The sequence below is a fragment of the Lontra canadensis genome, unplaced genomic scaffold (assembly GCF_010015895.1).
Source record: "Lontra canadensis isolate GAN:19392208 unplaced genomic scaffold, GSC_riverotter_1.0 scaffold38, whole genome shotgun sequence".
Classification (NCBI taxonomy): Eukaryota; Metazoa; Chordata; class Mammalia; order Carnivora; family Mustelidae; genus Lontra; species Lontra canadensis.
In genome coordinates, this window is record NW_022631032.1 from 16229446 (window position 1) to 16252935 (window position 23490).

A 23490-nucleotide genomic window follows, 5' to 3' on the forward strand; every position below is an offset into this window, starting at 1 on the left:
GCGCTCTGCTTTATTAGGGGGAAACAGTTAGGTCCTTGTCTGAAAGGACTTGAAGGACACCTAAGGTGGTGATATCTCCGTAACAGTGGGCATGTGTGGTGCACTTTCCTGCCAGGTGTTTTATTAAGCTTCGAGTCAGGACAGTGGCATGCCTGAAGGGTTTTTTTCTGGATGTCTGGAATTTATTTATTTATTCCCTTATTTATTTAAATTCTGAAGCCCACATTGAAGTCAGAAAAAGTTCATTCAACTACTTTTAAAAGATTCTTTCCTTTCTGGATAAAGGATAATCTAACAGTCTTGTCTCTAAGTCTGGGCTAATTAGAACAACCCATATAGGGGCACCTGGGTGGCTCAGTGGGCTAAGCCTCTGACTTTGGCTCAGGTCATGATCCCAGGGTCCTGGGATTGAGCCCCAAGTCGGGCTCTCTGTTCAGTGGGGAGCCTGTTTCCCCCTCTCTCTTTGCCTGCTGCTCTGCCTACTTGTCATCTCTCTCTCTGTCAAATAAATAAAATTTAAAAAAAAAAAAAAAGAAAGAACAACCCATATATTTTCAGACGTAATCTTATTACGTTAAAGTTGTCAGTGCTCTTTCAAGTCTTACTGCCCTTTGGCCTCAAAATAGAAAAATAGGTGCTTTCCTTGATAATGTTATCCCTGATAGTAGAAATGAAAGGAGCGAGGGAGTTCAGATGACTGGTAGAGCACCTTTGCACATTTACTGAGATTTGGTTAATTTGGCTTCTTGCGTTAAAATACCACATTATGTACAGAAATATGGTTGCCCATCAAAGTCTTAAAGTGATTAATAAAACACCAGGTGGATTTTTAAAAGAGCAAAAACTCATTGAGCTCTGTGCCCAGTCCTTCACGCTGTCAGAAACCTTCCTCACTAGCCCACTGTCCTTCTGTTTAGCAGATGTTTGCTCAAACTCTAGGAGGGGAAAACAAGGCATGTGCTGCCTTCAGGATACAGTTGCTGTTTGGCCCTATACATTTCCAATTTTATGTCATTTTTAATAAGTTACTTTATTATTGAAAGCAGTACATTTTTTAAGCATAATAATGAAACAGTTTTCAAAATGAGTGACTAAACTGTAGAAGGAAATCATCTCTATAAAAAAAATCCTTTTCAAATCAGTCAAAAGTGAATGTCTGTTTCAAGATAAAGGAGAGTTTGAAAGGTGGTGTTTTAGGGTTATATTTTGTTGTTTTTTGCTTTAAAGATTTGTATAGTAATAATTTAATAGCCTTTTAACTCTATGAAATAACTTTTTTTTTTCCTAAAAATCAGCAAAATTAAGGCCTAATTTAAGGCAGGGAATGGCGGAAAGCATGGGTTTTGCTTCTCAGTAGCTGTGTGACCTAGATAGCTTTATCAACTCTCTGTTGTCTCATTTTTAACATAAGAATAATTATAGCATCTACCTCATAGCCATGTTGTAAGGACTGAGTGAGATGATGCACAGAAAGGTATTAGGTCAGGGCCTGGCATGTATTAAATGCTCAGGAGTATTAGCTAGTATCACTGTTGTTGATATTATTGCTTATTAATTTGTTTCAGATTTTAAAAGGAAAAATCTTTTTGCAATAGGAAATATCTTTTAAAATGAAGAAAAAACAAGTCATTAGGAATTATATTGTGGGATTTTCCAATATGTCTAGTTATTATGTTCTTAAGACTGACTTTTATAGCAAAGTTGTAGCTTTACAAGCACTCTAGGTAATTTTAAGATTGCAGACTACCTGCTACATCTAGAATTTACTGAGTAACAAGAATGCCTTTGAAATAGCTTCATGCCATTCCGATGTGCTGGACGTTTTTCCTATTGTTGCTCTATTCTGTTTCCGAAGAGGCAGTATGACCTGGGTTGAAAGCATGACCAGATGCTTCCATTTACCAGGGATCTGTCCTTGGGTAAGTGGCTTAACATGTCTGAGTGTAGATTGCATTGTCTTTACCATGGGACATGCATGGGAGCATGTGGTTTCTAAGATTCCTTTTGTTCCAAAAAATTATTTATGAAAAATAATCCCTCAGTTTTCCAAGTGGTGTAACTTATCTATATTCATGAAGAAGAAGTAAGACATAACAGTAGATTCAACAATACAAAGCAATATGGTCTTCTGGTCAATTGAAGAAAGTGGTATGGCTAACGACCTGCAGAAGATTGTTACGTCCTTCCGTTATAAAATTATTTAGTTATTTGAGATTTCTTTTTTGAGAAGTTCGCATTGAACTTAGGACATCAAGTATGGTTTTCTAGGTTTATTTAGGACAGCCAGGAAATGCTTCCTTTTTTAAGAGGACTCAGGAATCACTGCACATTTGGCTCTTTGTACTGTTGAATAAGCTAGATTTGAAGTTGGGAGGCTATAAGCAGTGCACTCTTAGTATTCACTTGTTGATAAAAATGTTCCCAGATATTGATGGGAGGTTTATGGTTTTCAGACAGAAACAATGCATTGTACATTTCAGGTCATGCTGTGACAAACTCATCCTAGAAAGTAACAGCTATATAGTCATTTCATGCCAGCTTTTAACGAAATGTGATAGAGCACAAAGCAACTGAAAAATTCCCCATGCCTTAACTTGTGGGCTCAGGAGCCGTACATCACTGATTAAATAGGTTTAGACACACTGAATTGGTAGAAATTGACTCCCAGAGTTTACAGGGGTCTTCAGAAATACTTTATCCTTGGAATGTGTGGAGATGAAAGTAGGTAGATAATCTCTATCTCCATGAGTTTGTTGAAATGAGAATCTGTAATTAAAGATTAAAACATTTGTGCCTTAGTAGTTTATCATAAATTAAAAGTTAATCCTGATGGAGATAGTGAATTAGCTCATAGGGCCTTTTATATGCATGTAATTTATTTTAGTAAAAATTGTCCTTTTTTGTTTACTAAAAAATTTTTTTTAATTAAAAGCTTTTGGGTGTTTGAATCTAAAACATAGCAAAGTAATGTTAAATTACATCCAACAAGAAATTCTTTTGATTATTGATTTGTACTTTATGCCTTTATATTCCACATTACTTTTTCACAAGGAGAGATACCATCTTACTCTAATCAGTTCTCATTCAACTTCATAAAGAAGCATCTCAGTCATGATTTTGACCAGAACCTGTTGTGAATCTCCATGTCCCTGTATTCGTACGTAATGTTTAACCACAGAGAAGCTGGTTTTAAACCAATGATTTCTTCATCTTCCACCCTCACCTCCATAAAGATAATGGCCTGATCTTGGGGCATCCTTAGAGAAGTCAAGAGTCCTCTCTTCCATTTAGTACTACTCAGTTACTGGTTCTCTGAGGGATTATGTACAAGTGAGTTAAACTTTTTATAGCTTTAAATCAGCTAAAGAGAGAGCATGAAAGCTTAATTTAGAAATGGTTCTGATATAAAAACCTCTACTTACAGTATGGGTTTTGATTCCTTTTAATAAAGAAAATCAAGTATTTTGTAGCCCACGCGACACTTGATAACAAACACTTTCGGTTCTCTTTTCATGGTTAAAAGTAGAAGGACAGTGCAGTGAGATGGGCGTATGAAGCTGAGGGAACAGAATGAGCAAGACAGGAAAGAGAGTGGAGTACTTAGGGATTCACGGAGTAATCTGCTACCGTGAGGATTCGTGATGGGCAGTGTCTGAAAGGTTGACTGGACCCAGTTATAAAAGGCCTTATAAGCCCCAAACTAAAGAAGTTACTGTGAACCACTTTAGGTTATGGTTTAGTTTGCTTTTATTTTTTGTTGTTGCTGTTTTGCTTTTTAAAGCAGGGGACAGCTTGTGTGAAAAGACTTGTCTTGGGAATGTCACTCTAGTGACTATGAAGGAGGATAGCTTGAAGAGAGAGAGATGTTAACTTTCTGTGTCTGAAACATTATAATTGAATGGCTGGGGTACTTCTGGTTGGATCTGATCAGTACATCTGTGGAATGGGATAGTAGCAGAATTCTTGCCAGAGGGCAAGATTTGTTGAACTCCGGCTTGTTAGTAATAGACTCAAGAATCAGCCGACTTTTTTCAAAGAGCCAGATATTAAATATTTGAGTTACAAGCATTATGTTCTCTGTTGAAACTACTCCGCTTTGCCAGTATAGCTCCATAGCAGCCATAGGCAATAAGTAATAAAAGTACAAGGCTGTGTTCCAATAAAACTTTTTATTTACAAAACAAGTGGCCACTGCAGGTCAACCCCTGATGTAAACTCTATTGAAAAGAGAGTCAGCAACAGGTTTCTATAACCATCTTTTCATGTCGCAGCAAAGGGAAAGGAATGTCTCAAGGAGCATTAAGGGAAGCAGGAAAATAGGGAGGAAATGATGATTGAGAAAGTATTGGGGGAGGGTGGTAAATAGGGAGAATAGAGGACTACTCTTTCTCTTCTTAAAAAAGCCATAGAAATTTGAATACTGACTAGGTATTTGATATTAAAGAATTACTAATATTTTTAGATTATGATAATGGTATTGTGGTTTTGTTTTTAAAAAGAATCCTTGGGGCGCCTGGGTGGCTCAGTGGGTTAAAGCCTCTGCCTTCGGCTCATGTCATGATTCCAGGGTCCTGGGATCGAGTCCCGCATTGGGCTCTCTGCTCAGCAGGGAGCCTGCTTCCTCCTCTCTCTCTCTGCCTGCCTCTCAGCCTACTTGTGATCTCTGTCTGTCAAATAAATAAATAATCTTTAAAAAATAAATAAATAAAAAGGATCCTTAAAAGAGATCTATGTTAAAATATTTTTGATTGAAATGATGTATCTAGGATTTGTTTAAAAATAATCCATTGGAGGGGTGCCTGGGTGGCTCAGTGGGTTAAGCCTCTGCCTTCGGCTCAGGTCATGGTCTCAGGTTCCTGGGATCGAGCCCCACATTGGGCTCTCTGCTCAGCAGGGAGCCTGCTTCTCTTCTCTCTCTGCCTGCCTCTCTGCCTACTTGTGATCTCTGTCAAATAAATACATAAAATCTTAAAAAAAATAATAATAATCCATTGGAGTTGCAGAGGAGGGGAATAGATGAAACAGAATAGGCCTTGAGTTGATAATGTTTGACCCTGGGTAATGGGGTACATAGGGATTCACTGTACTAGTCTCTCTGCTTTTCAGTATATTTTAAAATTTTCCATAATAAAACAATATTTTAATAAAACTCTTTGGATTGGGAAATTAAGGGGGCACAGTTTGCTTCCCAAAGTGGAGAAAGAGGGATACCAAAGAGAGAGAGATAAAAGAAGCCCATGTTGAGGGAAAGCCTCAGTGATGAGAATTTGCGGGGAAGTTCTCCAGCGACTCAGAATGAATCAAGTTGAGAGCACTCTTCACCTTTGGACATTTTGTTTTACGCCCTATAGAAATATATCTAGAATCATGGAGTCAAGGGCACTTTCCCACAAAGTGGGGAAATACATGTGTGTCTGCTGGTAGACATTTGTGCTTTTGACATAGTATACCAAGGGAATGAAACTCACATAGCAATAATTTCTAGAGATTTCTAGAATGCAGTGGGAAACATTAAATTACGCATTTTCTTCTGTGAGATACTTAGGACTGTCGTACCTCTGAGCCCCTCCTCCCCTTTTCTTAATACCATCTTAAACTTTACAAAAGCATGCCCATTCACAACATTTGGAAACTATAGGACAAAATAAAGGAAACTAATTCTCTTTCTTCCTAAGACACAGCTATAGCCAATAACAAAATAACTCTTGACTTTTCTAGATTGGGCACAGGGTTAAACAAAAAACCCTTTCTAAGCTTAAAGTGTACTAAGGGAAAATGGACTGAGAAACAAGGACAGTAGTCTCCTAAATTTAAATAGGATCTCTGAGTTTTTTAATGAATTTTTGGTTTATCAAGTATAAATCCTCTAAATATATTTCTGTGTTTTCTTAATTTTCTGATCTGTCTCACTAAATATGGAACTTCTCACACTGTGTTCCTTCTGACTTGAATTTTCCTTTATTTGATTTTTTTCTGCTAACTAAAAACTGCAGCATAAAAGGGGTAGAGGAAATAAAGCATGTGTGCTATGTGCTGTGTATCATTGTTCTATAAAGGTTTTCTTTTATGTGACCTATGAAAACCTTGTATTTGAAATGTGCCTGGGTAGGCTAAGTATAGATCAGTTCTCTTCTTGGCTTTTGTTTTGTTTTGTTTTGTTCTTAAGTTGGGTGACAACTGAGAGAACTAGTAGAATAGATACCTGAACCACCCATGGAGCAACAGGTGCAATCTATTCTCCATAATCTGAATTAAGCCAGTAATTTGTCATGTCATTTGCATTTATCCTTTCATTTAAAGGTTATTTATTGAAGAGTTTCCCATTGTACACAGTATAACAACATGATGCATTCTAGAGCTAGATTGAAAAACAGTCTGTAATTAGCTCACAGATAATTAGCACTTTCAGGATGCCACTTTCATCTTACAAGCATTTACTCTTAAAATGAGCTAAAATATCTTCTGTAATTTACCTGGCATTTGTTTTATTGGTGCACATACTAGCACTCTTTCTTTTTAAGTGAATTGATGAATCAGTTTGAGAACTCAGAAGGTACCAGCAAACTTTCTACCAAGAATGGCCAGTGTTAGAATGCAGTATTTTAAAAAACATGTTCAGTTTAGGTTAGTGTTACCAGTCCCCTCTTTTTATCTTTAAAGTGTTAATTTGCCAGACAGTATCTTTATCTTTAAAAAAATATCTTTATTTTTAAATTGCCAAGCTTTTTATTTTTCAAATATGTTCTAAAATTCAGCATTAACTAGAAATATTTAAGTTTCTAAAGCAAACTTTCAGTAAAATATTTGTTATCAAAGTTTCTGTTTTTAGATGTTAATGTCCTTACACACTTTATAGTGGGTTTTTCATTTAATATATGTTAAGTGCTGTTTTAGCTCTTTGACTAGGAATAAACATTATTTTGATTTTTTGAGGCAAAGCAGAATTATGTGCACATCATAAATGATGAGTTCAGTTGAGTGATGTGAAGAAAATGATGTAAACTACGTTTAAATTATCCATATATAAGTTACTTTTGACATGCAGTTTGATAATCTGCTGCTGGGTTCTGCACATAGTTTCCATTATTTTTATGCTGAATTCTTTATTTAAAACAGTTATTTGTGTGGGCTCACTTTAATCCATTACTCTCTGATAATTTATTAAATGCTTAACAAAGTCCTTATGGAAATAACATGGTTTTTATTATCTTATGCTTTGGGCCCTTTTTGCTAGTGGCCTGCACATGCAATGTCTTAAAATAGTCAGCTTTGCTAGAGTTAGGGAACACGACATTAAATATAGGTTGACATCAGGGCACCTGGGTGGCTCAGTTGTGAAGCGTTTGCCTTTGGCTCAGATCATGATCCCAGAATCCTGGGAATGAGTCCTGCATCGAGCTCCTTATTCAGGGGGGAGCTGCTTCTCCCTCTTCCACTCCCTCTGCTTGTGTTCCTTCTCTCAGTGTCTCTCTCTGTCAAATAAATAAATAAAATCTTAAAGAAATAAAAATAGGTTGACATATTATCTAGTGAAATGTGAAGAAGGTGTTAAAGAGTATAAAAATAATGTCTGGTATAGTATTGCAATTTATTCTAGCCATTTTGTTGTATCTTCATATTGATATATTTGACAGAGACAAATTTTAATAATTCCCGACTTACATTTTCAGCTTTCTACCTGCATCGCAGAATGCTTCCCTGCAATTTCAAATCTGCAATTCTCTGCAATTTCAAATTCTCCAGATTTCAAATCTGGAATTTGAAAATAGAGTTGTTTCATTTAAAAATTGAAATTCTAGATTTTTAAGAAATTGCTTGTCTCTGATTCTGTTCCTCTGTGAGCTTCCTATTCCAACCTTGAGACCAAGATGTTTCTGTTACCATATAAAGTAAAATTTGTCCAGCATTAGGGCATTATTATTGTTTTATTTATTATTATATTATCTACTGCCACTTAACACATGACCCCAAAACATAACAGCTTAAAATAATGAACGGTTATTATCTCACAGTTTCCATGGTCAGGAGTCCCAGTACAACTTAGCTGAGTACCTGTGGCGCATAGTCTCCCACAGGGGTTACAGTCAGGCCATCAGTCAAGGCTGCAGTCATCCCGGTTCACCTTGGGGAGCACTGCCTCCAAGCTCACTAATGTGGCCTTTGGCAAGCCTCAGGACCACAGTCATTGGCTGGAGACATCTTTACCAATGACTCTCCATGGGAAATGACAGTTGACTTCCTTCAAAGCCTCGAGGGAAGACTGTGCCAAGTTGGAAGCCATGGTCTCTTTCTAACCCAGTGTAAGAAGTGACGTCTTATCATTTTGCCATAGTTTATTCCTTAGACAGGAGTTCCTAGTTCCACGCAGACTCCACGAGAGGTGATTACACAAGGGCATGAATACCAGGAGATGGAGTTCTTAATGATTTCCTGCCCCAGAGCTTATGAGTACTTGGGAATTTCTAAAAATTTACCGCTTTTACTGTGTTGTTTCACAGGATTATGATGATAAAACTCCCTGTTCAGAAAGAACTCCCTTTGCTTAACTTGTTCTTGTCTCATCATCTTGAATTAATCATCTTATATAGAGTGAGTCTCCAGGAAGGGGTACAAACTAGGGCACAGATAAATGTTCATTTGCAGTTTTTCTTGCATAGCTTTTCATAGGTATTTAGATAAGCAACATTGTTAAAACTCTTAAGGTACTGTTAAGAAAATGTACAATTAGGAATATTCTATACTCTGTTTATTATATAAATTCTAATGTTTATCTTGTTCAGCATTGGTAAAGGTTTTCAAGGCGTCATGAAAAGATGGGGATTTAAAGGCCAGCCTGCTACTCATGGTCAAACAAAAACTCACAGGAGACCTGGAGCTATTTCAACTGGTGTAAGTATAACTTAGTGTTCCCCTTTTTAATGCTGAATATTCAGCTTCTATGCATAGAGTGCTTTAGTCTGTCCTTAGGGTCAGATCACATTATTTTAATCTGACTCTCCAGGTGGGTAACAGTACTTGTCACATTTTTATGGGTCCTGGCCTCACTTACTTTCCAGAACCAGACTTGAATCATTTAGTAATAACCGCCATACTTACAACCAGTATTCTCGGTACTTTCCTGCATACTTTCTCACTCTCATCTCTGCCTCCCATCCTACCCTTCGAAGTTGGATTAGAATGTCCTTCTATCTGCCCCACCAGTTCCTTCACAAATTCATTTATGCGTCAACACAGTTGGGAAGGATTGTCAAGGACAGTATCATGGTACAAGGGAAGAGTAATAGAGAAGAAATGTAGAAACAGTAAGAGCACAGAAAATGGAGAAGGACTTTTGTATTCTGAAATAGTTTTCTGTAAGTTGTAGGATTGAATGGAAAAGTAAATATATTGATAATGGGACAAGTTTCTCACTACTAGGAAAGGATATTCAGGTATGAAAAGGAGGGAAATTAGAACAAACCCTATAGTGTTGAATTCAGATTGAATGTATCCATGTACATTTATTCTATGTGTATATAAAGAAAGAGAAATAGATATATAGATGGGTATGTGTGTATATATTTATTCCTTAGCTCACCCTACTGAAAGAACCTAAAAGCGAAAGTATTCTATAGCAGCAAGCCACATCTAGAGCCTAGATCTTGGTTTCTAAATATCACTGCCCACTGAAAGGAACTTGGGCTCATTGGTGAAATGGCCAGCTTCATGTATGGAGCAGGAGTATAAGATGAACCCAAAATAGCTTGTTCAAGAAAGTGAGGAATCTGATTTACAGCTTGGTAACTATAGTTAATAATGCTGTAGTATGTATTTAAAGGTTGCTAAGAGAATGGATCTTAAAAGTTCTAATCACAAGAAAGGTTTTTTGTAAGTATGTACGGTATTGGGCGTTAACTAGACTTACTGTGACCATTTCACAACATATGCAAATACTGAATCATTACTTTGTACATTGTAACCTAATACAATGCTGTAGATCAATCAGACCTCAGTAAAAAAAAAATACTTCCCTTAGAAATTAAAATAATAAGAAAGAAAGGAACTGCTTTAAAAATGATGGCACATGAAAAGGACATAGCAGCCATCTAAAATGAGCTCCCACTTAAAAAGCTTGGAACAGTTCAATCTGAAAATGTAAAAAATAACAGAAAATGGAATAAAATTAGAATTGATGATCTCACACTGGTATAAATGAATAAAGTGAATGGTTAGGTTAATAAATGGGAGAAAAGGGACTGCTCTTCTTTGCAGTATAATATTAGCAAATAAATGTAGAAGGAAGGATAGAATTAGAATTTCATTTTTGACAGCCATTGTAGGAATAATTGATTCAGCCAGGAATTATCAGTGGATGCTGAAACAAATGGTGAAAACTTGATGGAGATAAGTTATATACATAGTCCCTAAAACAACTCATCAATTAGTTACAAAGGGGAAAGATAAAAGTCTTAGAGTGGATTAACCTAGTGAATACAAAAGGAACAAAAAAGAACATATCATCATTTCTATGGTGATTCCAGCCAGAAATGCATCACCTGAAATAGATTATGGGAAAACATTAGACTCAAAGTGAATGATAATCTATAAAATAATTGGCTACAAAATAATCAGCTTCAGAAATGTCAAGATCATGAAGGACAAAGGCTGAGGACCTGCTCCAGGTTTGAGGAGACTAAAGAGACATGACAACAAACTACAGTATAGAGTTCTGAAGTGGATCCTGGACTTGGGAGCATTATTGGGGCAAAATTTAGAACATGGACTACAGATTAAACAATAATTATTTTTTAGTTTTATAACTATACTGTGGTTATATGAGAGAATTTTCTTGTTCTTAAGAAATACACACTGAAATACTTGCAGGTTAAAGGAGCATCATGTCTGCCATCAGATTTTAGATCGTAAGGGGAGGGTGTGCATACATAGAAGTAGAGGGAATGGTAGAGCAAATGGGGCAAGATTTAAACACTTGGTGAGTTTGGGTAAAAAGTTTGAGAGTTTTTTGTATTTTACAACTTCTTTATGAATGTGAAATTATGCAGTTATAAATTATATGAAAATAAGTTGTTATAAAAATTAGATCATAGATGTAAATTTAAGAGCTAAACTATAAAAGTCTTTTAAGAAGACGCAGGAGTAACTCTATGACCTTGGGTTAGGCAAAGCCTGAGATAGGACGCCAAAAATACAAGTAACAGAAGAAAATACAGATAACTTAGGCTTCATCAAAATTTAAACTTATCTGTTGCAAACAGTACAATCAAGAAAATGAAAAGACAGCTCACAGGATGGAAGAAAATATTTGCAAATCATATATCTGCTAAAATTTATAATCCAGAATATGAAAATATAACCCAATTCAGGGCGCCTGGGTGGCTGAGTTGGTTAAGCAACCAACTCTTGATTTTGGCTTAGGTCATGATCTCAAGGTCCTGAGATTGAGCTCCACATTGGCCTCCACACTCAGTGAAGAGTCTGCTTGAGATTCTCTCTCTTTCCCTTCCCCTCCCCTTGCTCCTACACATGGGCATATGCTCTCTCCCCCTCCTTCTCTTTCTCTCTCTCAAATAAGTCTTTAAAAAAAGAAAAAGATAACCCAATTTAATCCAAAGGATTTGAATAGGTGTTTTTCCATAGAAGATATATAAATGGCCAATTAGCATATGAAGAAATGCTTACCATCTTTAGCCATTAGGGAAAAGCAAATCAAAACCACAGTAAGATAGCACTTCAACACATACTGGGATGGTTAGAAATAAAAGATAGATGGATAGTAACAAATGTTTGCAAGGATGTGGAAAAATTGGAACCCTCATACATTGTTGATAGGAATGTGGAAATAACAGCTGCTTTGGAAAAGTTTGACAGTTGCTAAAGATGTTAAGCGTAAAGTTACCATACCAGTTAGCAATTCCACTCCTAGGTGTATGCCCAGAAGAAGTGAAAACATGCACAAAACACTTGTGCGTGCATAGCAGTATTGTTCAAAATAGCCCAAAAAATAGAAGCAAGCCATCATAAATTGATGAATAGGTAATTAAAATATGGCAAATTCAGACAATAATATTTAGCAATAAAGTAGAGTGGAGTATTGATATGTGCTGCAACATGGATGAACCTTGAAAACAGTCACAGAATATATATTGTATGATTCCGTTTACATGAACTAGCCATCCTAGCCAAATCTGTGAAGATGAAAGTAGATGAGTGGTTGCACAGAGCTGGGGGGAATTGGAGGAATTTGGGGGAATTTGAATTTCTGTTCCAAATCCAAATCTTCCCCAGGTTCCAGTTGCAGCAAGCTAATATTAAATGAAAATAAAATAAAATTCAATTTCCACTTGTTAATAGTGCTGGCAGAGCCCATTGAAATTGCCAAGCAGTCTTAGTTGTTCAGTCACATTTATATTTAAAATGAGAAGCAGGCTCCCTGCTGATCAGAGAGCCCAATGCAGGACTCAATCCCAGGACCCTGACATCACGACCTGAGCCAAAGGCAGAATATGACTAAGCCACTCAGGCTCCCCAAGGGTGTACTATTAATGAGAATGTAAATTTAATGGGGGAGGACAGAGTCCTTTTTTAGTAATGTAATGTTAAGCAAGGTGTACCAATCCAGAGTGCATTTGTAGAATGAGTAAGAGTGATACTTGGTCTATAACACACAGAACTGTCCTTTAATCTGAGTTGGTTAACAACTCTAATACAATGGCAGGCTATTTCCACTGGGCGTTTTGCCTGTTGATATCAGAGCAGTGATAAAGAAGGGTTTATATTCCAGGAATTCATGTATCATGAGAAGCTTTCCCATTTTAGATGTAATTCAAATTTGCTTCTTTAGATACAGTATTATCTATTATCAAAGCCAAAATCAGAGAGACAATGTGGAGCTGTTTGATTTATGTGAATCAGAGACAACCAGAGCTGGACAAACAAACCTAATATTCTTATAACTAACTGTCCTTTAATCATTCTGGGGAAGGAAAGTCACAAAAGCGGGGGTGGAAGAGTAGGCCTGTCTCACCAGCAGGGGTATAGATGGAGTCCGTTAAGTCAGTTAATGCAGATTAGTGAAAACAGACCAGGCTGTCAGGTTTGTTCTTTGAGTGGTGGCATGACATGTGTTTACGTTCTCTAATTTTTCTTTTCTACTTCTCAACCAGTATTAGTGAAGTTGCTACTCTTTTGTTAACTGAGTTTTTCTCCTACATCCATTTCTTAGCCTGTATTTATTTTGTTGCTCTAATCTAATTTAGAAAGGAAATCCTCTGGGGTAATTGTGTCTAAATCCTCATTTAGTTCCTTACTGGGGCCTAGCAGAATGAGGACAAAGTAAAACATTTTAATAATTCCTCTCTCACTTTGCATTTCAGTTTGATCAGTGCTGTTGGAAATTGAGAGTACTTAAAAGTACTAATTTTGGTTTTCTTATGTAGGATGTTGCCAGAGTCTGGCCTGGAACTAAAATGCCTGGACAAATGGGAAACAAAGATAGGACAGCATTTGGACTGAAAGTAAGTTTCTGAAGTGGCTCTGTTGTAGGAATAGTCCAATACCTGAATGTCAAGGCACCAGAGGATGTACCATGTCTTTTTCTGCATAGGATCATTCTAATACCTGAGAGAGGGTGTGTGTGTGTGTGTGTGTATGTCTTGTACCCATAATCATGGTAGTGTGTTATTTAACACCCAAGCTGTAGAATATATGGTCATTGAAAAAGTTAGTCATCTACTGTTTGATCTGGAAGATTTGCATAAGAAGATGATGTGTGAGAAAAGTTGGATTCTAGAGCATTGTGTGTAATACTGTCCTTTTATAAAAGAATGAACAAAAGCTCCCTCCATATATATGTTACTGTGCCGTTATATAAGCACAGAGAAAAGTGGAATTCCATGCCAGAGTATTTTGCATTATATGTCGAATGTGGGTGGATAGAAGTAGATGTGGAGGAGGAGGAGAGAGGGAGACCATCAAAATAGGAGAGAAAAGGTAGTACTGAAGAAAGGCTTGTTGTATATACCCATCTTCTACAATAACTATATATATTTAAGCGGGGGGGTTAAATTCAGTCCCTACTAATTTGAGGAATTTGACAACTAATATTTATATATACACGTTTCAAAGTATAAAAAGTACAAAGAAAATATCTCCTCATAAAAACAATACCCAAAGATAAACACAGTTAACATTTTGGTGCATGTTCTTCCAGATTCTATGTTTTCTATATACATTTTATTTATAAATTTTGACCAGCAGGGTTTTTTAAATTTTAAGTAATTAAATCTAAGATTTTTTTTCCCTTCTAAATATATCTATGAGAGATCACCATTTGTATCTGTTTGTGTGTATTTTCTGTGCATGTGTGTGTGTTTCATGTGTGTCCATGGACTATTTTAATATAGTCCATTAAAATAGCCAAGCAATCTTGATTGTTCAGTCACATTTATATTTAAATTGAGAGTTTGTGGGGTGCGTGGGTGGTGCAGTTAAGCATCTGACTCTTACTTTCAGCTCAGGTCATGATCTCAGGATCCTGGGTCAAGCCCCACATCCAGCCCTGTGCCCAGCATGGAGTCTCCTTGCGATTTCTCTCTCCCTCTCCTTGCTTGTGCAGGCTCTCTCTCTCATTCTCTCTCTCTAGAATAAATAAATCTTTAAAATGAGTATTTGCTACCACTTCTGTAAGACATATCTGTTACAATCCTATATTACAATATTTTGTACATTCAACATTTTGAAGTGCTAATATAATTATTACTTCATAGGCTACTTATAGCCTCGGCTTTTAGTAGCATATCACTTGTTTTAATACAAGTATATTCTCAAATTTTTAACTCTTAAAATTTTATTTAATTTCTTACTTTAGGTATGGAGAATAAACACAAAGCACAATATAATCTATGTAAATGGCTCTGTACCTGGACATAAAAATTGCTTAGTAAAGGTATGTATGTATACCATCTTTATTTTCCATTGTTTGGATACATGAATGTGTGCCATAAATTCTCCTTTGACCCATAAATATGGCTTGAAAGTAAGTGGCTGTTTCAACACATTATCTGCTAAGTTGAATTTTTTTCCACTTTTCACTAGCACCTAAGTGAAAAAATTGTACAAAATAGCCAAAACCTAGGTTTATAAAATCACGAACCTGCACAAAGGGTAGGACCAATAAATAGAGGCTCTTTAGAAATACAAAAAGGATGTTAGGATAACTGTTGTCAAAATATCAGTATCCTTCCAAAAAAGAACTTTTACTTTTTTACAGAATACTTTGACATAAGCACTGGATGTACATGAAATGGAAATTCAGTGAGAGAGTCAACAAGATAGATGATAAAAGGCACCTGGCTGGCTCAGTTGAAAGAGTAGGTGACTCTTGATTTTTGAGATTGAGCCCCACATTGGGTATAGAGATTACTAAAAGAAAACGTAAAATGAAACTTTTTTTTTAAAAAAAGGAAGGTGGTAAAAGACATTTTAAGGAGAAATTTATCAGTATTATTATTATTATTATTATTGTAACTACCATTACTCTGATTATACTTTTTAGTGTTTTAAAAACATATATGTTTTATGTTCAAAAATAAGTAAAAGAAGAAAACAGATGTACAGGAAAAATTTGAAGGAAAAAACTCTTGCACTCTCACAGACATATGTCTATCACATAGAATAGAAAATAAATATTCTGCCTGGGATTTTGGCCAACATAATACAGCATTAGAAATCACTTTTGAATTTTGAATCTTCCATTCTGAAAATAAATTTATAGTAGAAGTGATACCAGCTAGTCCCAGAAATATATTCTTTATTAATTTTCCAACACTAAGAACAAAAATAGGCTAAAACTTTAACCTCAGATTTTCAGATTGGGTCTTTATGTATTCTTTTCATTTCTTAAATTAGATTCCATTAGTAGCATAAAGTATGATACTTGTTTTAATCTTACAGTAATTAAAATTCCCTTTCTGCAATTAACTTTTTGACTGGATTATTCTTATTTTTCTTAGGGAAAAAATAATTCTTTTGAATTCTTACAGCTTTTTTTTTTTTTTTTAACTTTGCATGTTTTTAGATTTAATTAGGTTTCCAGTCTCCAAAGTGACATAGTCAGAAACACAGTGTTAGGTTGTCAAGATTGGCAGGTTGTCATTGTACTTCTTAGAACATTTTGGCTTTATAATTAAATGTATCCCTCCACATTCCAGGTTTATTGTATGTTTATATATATATTGTGTACATATGCACAATATATATTGTAAATAAATTGTTATATAGATTTAATGACCTAATTAATAAATAAGAGGGAAATTATTTTTTCCATAATAAAATTATACTGTATAGCAGATCCATTTTTAAATTCTGACAAAAGGTTGTTGGTCTCCGTTCTCTCCCCATTTTACTGCATACCACCTTCTAGGCTGGCATTCCAGCTGCACCTTACTGCTACTGTGACTTCTCAGGTACACCTCAGCATTTTCTTGGATGCCAGTCAGTTGTCTTGAAAAACCATAATATGTGCAGTGATATTCTGACTGGTTTGTTAGAAAGAGTTTATAGTCAACAACATTTAGTACTCTTCCACCTACATCAACCAAAAATTGCCTCCAAAAACTCAGCTCTCTGAAAGGATGATGACTTACCATTACTGAAGACATTCAGAAGATACATCAAAAGGCAATCCCATAAGAGGAATCCAAATATATTTCAAGAAGCTAGCATAGCAGTGCCTGGGTGGCTCAGTTGGTTAAGCGTCTGCCTTCAGCTCAGGTCATAATCCCAGGACCCAGGGATAGAGCCCCGCATCGGCGTGCCTGCTTCTCTCTCTCCCCTCCCATTCCTTGTGCACTCTTGTGCACGTGAATGTGTGCTTTCTCACTTGCTCACTCTCTCAAATAAATAAAATCTTAAAAAAAAAAAAAAACTAGCATCAAAGAATGTCTAGTCCATTTTGAACTGTTAACCACTAATGAATGTATTTGCAAGAAACTTTATTTTGATTAAAAAAAAACTCATTTTGAAAAAAAATCTTTGACATATAATGTCTAAGCAAGTATCTTCTGTAACCTTACACAAATGTCTGTTGTAAACATTAAGGTATGGGTTTGGTGGGTGTTTTGTAGGCTTGTGTTTTAAATGTCAGAAGTGTGATGCACTTTTTTAAAATATTCACCCCACTTTTTCTATTCTAGGTGATTCCATAGCAAGTAAAAAAGCCCCCTTGGCCATGGGGATTGAGGCATATCCTAGTGGACAGGCAGCATCTTTAACATTCTCTCATCCCATAAGATCTTTAGCACCCCTCCCCCACCACCCCACGGAGTATGGGGCTACCAATGCCTTTTTTTATTCTAAAGTTAGTAAAGACAGTCTTAAGGATGACCAACCTGTTTAATCAATGTAAGCATTTGTTGTTGTTTGGATTCACCAAATGTTTTAAGAGAGCCTAAAGAACTTGTTTTCAACATTACATAGTATATGTTATTATTATTTGTGTATGCTTATTCCTATCCCCTAATTTAAAATTTAAGTTTATTCCAGATTCCCTGGGTTTTGTGTGTGTGTGTGTATGTGTGTGTGTGTAGTACCCCTCATCTTTCCTCAGAGGATTTGACCTGGTTTGCCAATATACAGAAATATTTAAAAAATGAGCTGGAGAGTTGAGGGAGTTTTGGTGAAGGCAGGGAAATAATGAAGCCAGAGGTTAGATTAAGTGCACAAAAATACATACTATCGAGTCTTACACATTTGTTAAAGATGGGTTGCAAGCTTTTGGCTCTTAGCCTTAGAACCACCAAAACAAAAGAGATTTAAATAAAATGTCATATATATTTCAAATCAATGAATGTATAGTACTGTAGCATTTACAATTAGAATATATATAAGCAGTGCTTGTATCTGAAGTGTTCTCAGGAAGGATAGGTCTATCAAAATGTAAAAGCAACTGAGAATTTGCTACGTAGATCATTTATGACTGAATTTTCACATTTATCAAATTAGCACGCAGTTTTGCTTGTTTTGTTGTTCATTTGCTTGGGTTTTATCTTCAGTTCTAAATTCTGAGACAGTTTATTTTTTTAAGATTTTATTTATTTATTTGTCAGACACAGAGAACACAAGCAGGGGGAGCAGCAGACAGAGGGAGAAGCAGGCTCCCCTCTGAGCAAGGAGCCAGATGTGGGACTCAATCCCAAGACCTTGGGATCATGATTTGAGCCAATGGTAGCCGTTTAACCGACTGAGCCATCCAGGCATTCCTAGATTTTGAAACAGTTTAAATTGGTAAAAGAATAGGATTTTTTTCCCCTCCAGTTAAAGTTCAACCCGAGATTAGTGAATTGGAAATAAAATTAAATGAGTTTATTTTCTTCTGGGCAACTTACTGAAAATTTCTTGGAACAATTTTAATGAGAGAGATTAAAATAGATGTTTTTCTGTACTTAGCTGTTCCTAGCAGCTGTGTACTTATTTCAACCAGATTATTCATTTCTTATTGCCAAAATGATTATACCTTATTTTACTCTGTGTGTCTAATTACATGTAATTTTTTTTATTTCTCTCTGAATGAAAGCTGTAGAATGAGTCAGAAGCTTTAAAGAATCCAATAATGTTTTCTAAAAATAAAGCCCAACATTTCAGGTCATATCAATATCTGAACTGTTCCTTGGTTTGTGAATTCACAGATATAATTAGCATATTTTTAGAATATAAAGAGTTAATAGAGGTAATATAAAGACTTGTGGATTATTATTGTTTTTGCTAAATTCTATTTTGTCCTTATCGTGTCAATGATAATGGTGCTTGTTAAATGTAAACTTATTTCCTTAATAAAACTTGGTATTTTTGGTTATGTGCCCTTTGACTTAAGACTAACAAAAATACTAGATAAAAGTTATTTTTTAACCTCGACTCAAAAAGAATCTATGATAGAAAATAAAAAAATAAAAATATGTAATAAGAGTAGATAATAAAATCAGGAAATAGGTAGTAATAACTTTTAGGTACGTAGTTTGGATATAATTGATATCTAAGTAGTAATTATAAAATATAATTTATCCTGGGCAATTCTAGAGATTTATAAGTTATGGATAAGATGTAAATTAATAATCAGTAATTTTATTATGAGTAGATGATTAACTTGAAGAAGGCTGTATTTCTGTCATTGGATTAATTAAATTTATTGGAATAAAAAGAATACATTTGAGTTCCTTTTACTTTATGTAATAGTTCCTTTTACTTCATATAACAGTTGTGTTATTCTCATTAGAAAATGTAGGGACAGATATTCTCTAATTCTTAATAATTAAACAGACCTTTTCTTTTACCTTAATATCTTTAACTTAATTGATAATACTTAATAATAAGATTTTTGTCTCCTTCCCCACAGATCAGAGATTCCAATCTGCCTGCATATAAGGACTTCTGTAAAAATCTACCATTTCCTACATATTTTCCTGATGGAGATGAAGAAGAACTACCAGAAGACTTGTATGATGAAAATGTGTGTCAGTCCAGTGCACCTTCTATTACATTTACCTAACCTCGTTGGATGTGGCAGAACCTTAACATATTTTATGAGTTTTGATGAGCCAGAACAGTAATATAACCAGGAAATATGTTTTCCTTTCTCACAATACCATATTTGTCGTATTCGTTAAGGGCATAAATACATCATCATTCATCGCCCAAACTAAATTATGTTTAAAAAAGTTACCACGTTAAACAGATCAGTTAAGTAGATTGAATATGCCAAATTTAAGTGGACTGGCAGTTTGCATATGAGCAGAATCTTTGTGATTTGTGAGGTTCGTTTCTTTTTTTTACTGCATATTTCAGGTTATCTTAAGATACCTCTAAATTAAACTTCTTTTACTAAAGATTTGTCTGTCTTTGTGAAGGAGTGGTTATGGAACAGTGGCAAACCATTTGGAAGTTATGGTATAACCTGTTCACAAAAAGAAACCATTTCTTAAAATTCATTGTTATCATTCTTACACTTTCAGAGCCCTTAAAATAGAAAGAAAGATTGTTATTTAAATTACAGAAATATGTATGTCATAAAGGCTTAATGAAGGAAAAACAATAAAATGATAAATTTTGGATCCTATTTAGACTTCTGTTGGGAGGAATGTTTTTTAGTTTGATTGCTCAGCTGTAGATAGGTTTAATCATTTTTCCTGATACCTTCCCAGAGGATTTGAAATGGCCTGGGATTGTACATTCAACGAACTTGTGAATCACCTATTTCTGAAAATGCTAATGGCCCTTGGGTTTTCCTTCATTATATGAAATTAAAATGTGTTCGCTAATAGTTACTTTAAGCCAAATAATCAAGCTTAACAATGCAAGTATAAGCAGGCCTCATTGAACTGGATTTCCTCTGTACCAGATTCCTGAGGACTCACAGAATCCAACTTAACTCCAGATGTTTTCTGAGGTTTGATTCATATGATCACCCAAGAGACTTACTAATCATACTGTTAGATCTCCATATGATTTCATGATAACAGATTTGTTCTTGAAAGATCCAACACTATTTTTTTTTTGCTTAGATTACATTTCTCTCATTCTTGATTTTAAATCCAAATGCAGCCATATCTTTTTTTAAGGTTTCATTTGTTGTTCACCTAATTCCATTAAGATTTATTGCAAATGACAGGAAATCCATACAATAAAAAAGTAAATAAAGAGGAAACACCAAGGATAATATAAATCAGAATAGGTGGGAAGGGGCACCTGATTGATTCAGTCAGGTGAGTGTCAGACTCTTGGTTTTGGCTGAGGTGATCTCAGGTTTGTCGGATTGATTGAGCCCACACTGGGCTCTCTGCTCAGCGCAGTGTCTGCTTGTCCTCCCTCTGCCCAGTGCCCCCCTCACCAACTTGCTCTGGGTTTGCTCTCTAAAATAAACAAATCTTTAAAAAAAAATAGGAGGGAAGTTGGGAAAGAATAGTGATGATATAGATGATCATACTATGATATGCAAAGTTAAACTCAGTTCGACTCTGAGCTGCCTGAGTACCAAAGTGGAACAACATTCATCTTTTACATATTTCTCTTCAGTCATGAGTTCCTCAAGAGGAACTGTTTTAAACTGGACTAAGTCTTGGTCACTGTACCATTTTTTATTAAAAACGAGAATAACTTACAAAACTAGAAATTCCTGGACTTGTTAAAAGATTATCTCAAACATACTCAGGGATAAGATATTAAAAAAAAAAAAAAGATTTTATTTATTTATTTGACAGACAGTGAGAGAGGGAACACAAGCAATGGGAGTGGAAGAGGGAAAAGCAGGCTTCCCGCTGAGCAGAGAGCCCACTGTAGGGCTCAATCCCAGGACCCTGGGATCATGACCTGAGCCAAAGGCAAACGCTTACTGAGCCACCCAGGTGCCCCAGGCTTAAGGTATTTGGCACATTCTTGTCAGAGTCAAACAACTATAACCTTTACTACTGGTATCAGCAATGTTTGTGGTCCTTGTCAGTGCAATTACTAAGAAAAGAAAAAGTAATGATATAAATAGTGCAAAGTGAGAACAATATTATTTGTAAGAAATACTTACGGAGAAGATAAAGACAATCAACTGACAAGCCATCAGATCCAATGAAGGCAGTTCAGAAAGGTGACTGAAAATAAGATTTATGTATAAACAGCAATATTCAATTGAAAAATTTTATGGGGTGGGAGGGAATGGATATCAATTCACAGTATCAGTTTTTTAAAATGTTACCTAGAAAAAAAAAGCTTAACATGCTGGGGTCTTTTTGTAGAAGATAAAATTTTATTGAAGGGTATAAAAGAAAATATAGTAGAGAAGAATATCATGATTATGAATGGGAGACTTAATATTGTAAAGAAGTCAATCCTATTTTTAAAATCTCAACAGGACATCCAATTGGACTGTTCAAACTGGTTTGAAAATGCATGTGGACGTAAAAATTCAAGAGCAGGCAAAACGTAACCATTAGTTTGGTATGCCCCATGCTACACTCAGGGACTTACACTTTTCTTTAACTTTGATATTCAGAATACTGTATGTCTTGATGCTACTACTTCAGTTGCATCTGATCAAAATACTTCAATGAACTTAGAAATGTGTGACATTTGCTGATAAACCAAAGTGAAGCAGCTGTTCCCTTGCAAGGCAAATGGAACAATCATTGCCGGGAGAACATAAAATCTTGTTTCGCTATAAAGTATTTGTGGAGATGGAGAGAAGCGAATCCTAGCTCCCGAAGGTAACCAGATGACATGACGGGGAAAGCAAGGAGCCGTTCAGCAATCCTTTGCCGAGGACATGCAGTGTTTTGAAGAGGGCAGGGAACCCTCTCTGCTGCAGAGCGGGCCCTAGAACCATCACCATTTGTCTGTAGAGTCTTCAGGTGGTCTTTCAATCTGCATTTGAGTTTTAAGAAGATTTTTGATCATTTAGAATAATGAGCAGGAACCCTGTCTTCTAAGTCGGGGAGCAAAGCATCTGCTTCCACTCCCCTCTTTTTCATCCACCGACTCCCCACTGATGGGGCCCTGTACCGATACCTATTGAAGAGAATTGGGGTCCCGTTCCTGCAAACTTCTTCAGTAGCCCAGAAGAAGTAACCCGAATTGTATTCTGCCGACCCAAGTGGAAAAGGAAGAAGCCTCAACAGCTATGGACAGTTAAGCCAGAGTCTGCCTGGTCCATCCCTAAGCGAGACAGGTGATTTGCTAAGAACTTTGGGTCACTCCTTGTGAATACAGTGCCTGTCGTCCAACGTTCCGCTTGAGGAAAATAGAACACAGCCTACTACGGATAGGTTAGGCTGCTCACCTCCCTCGGTGGAGTCCAGGCCATGAGGGCCTGCTCCTGAGCACTCCTGGCCACTGCACGGGTGTGGAGGCAGTTTCATCCTCAGCACTGGAGCCCATTCCAGTCCTGATTTGGGCTGGAACCTGATTTACTACCTCACATTTGTTTTGAATTGGGAACCTTGTTATAACTAAACTTCATTCAAATTAGACATTTGTTCTAGCCGTAGTTGGTCCTAGCTATTAGTTCTAAAATCAGTAAACGCTAAACCTTGTATAAATTGTATGGGCCCGCTGGTCAAGGCCCATTTGCTTTAAGAGTTACACTAAGTTTTGGTCATCCTGCTTCCTTTCCAGGACACTAACCTTATTAGAGCAGCTGTCGCTGAGATGATAATGCTGCTTACTCCTTTCTCCACAGTGGGCCCTGGCATGGGGGGACAATTGGATGGTAACAGGCCACAAACACTAAACACTAAACACTAACAAACACTAAAATGTCAATGAAGGCATTTCTTACCCACAGCAGATGTGAGGATATAATTTGCAAGGAGATTAAGTTTCTCAAAGTCAATAAATAGTGCTTTCTGTAACCTTTAATGCTTAGATACCTGCTTTTCAACTTTTCACAAGGGATGGACTATGAGGATGAATCTTACAGCTTATTTCCGAAGGGAAATCTGTGAATGGAACCCGAGT

The 23490-nt window shown here is 36.1% G+C and overlaps 1 protein-coding gene across 1 annotated transcript in view; it reads left to right on the forward strand.

The window, feature by feature from the left end:
* The window catches only part of MRPL3 (mitochondrial ribosomal protein L3), a 40597-nt gene extending 20499 nt beyond the window's left edge, over positions 1-20098 (forward strand). Inside the window, exons 7-10 of the mRNA XM_032869703.1 lie at positions 8781-8889; positions 13437-13514; positions 14867-14944; positions 19388-20098. Coding sequence (XP_032725594.1) covers positions 8781-8889; positions 13437-13514; positions 14867-14944; positions 19388-19540 — 418 coding nt within the window. The 3' untranslated portion in view covers positions 19541-20098. The remainder of the gene's footprint in view (positions 1-8780; positions 8890-13436; positions 13515-14866; positions 14945-19387) is intronic.
* The last annotated feature ends 3392 nt before the right edge of the window (positions 20099-23490 follow it).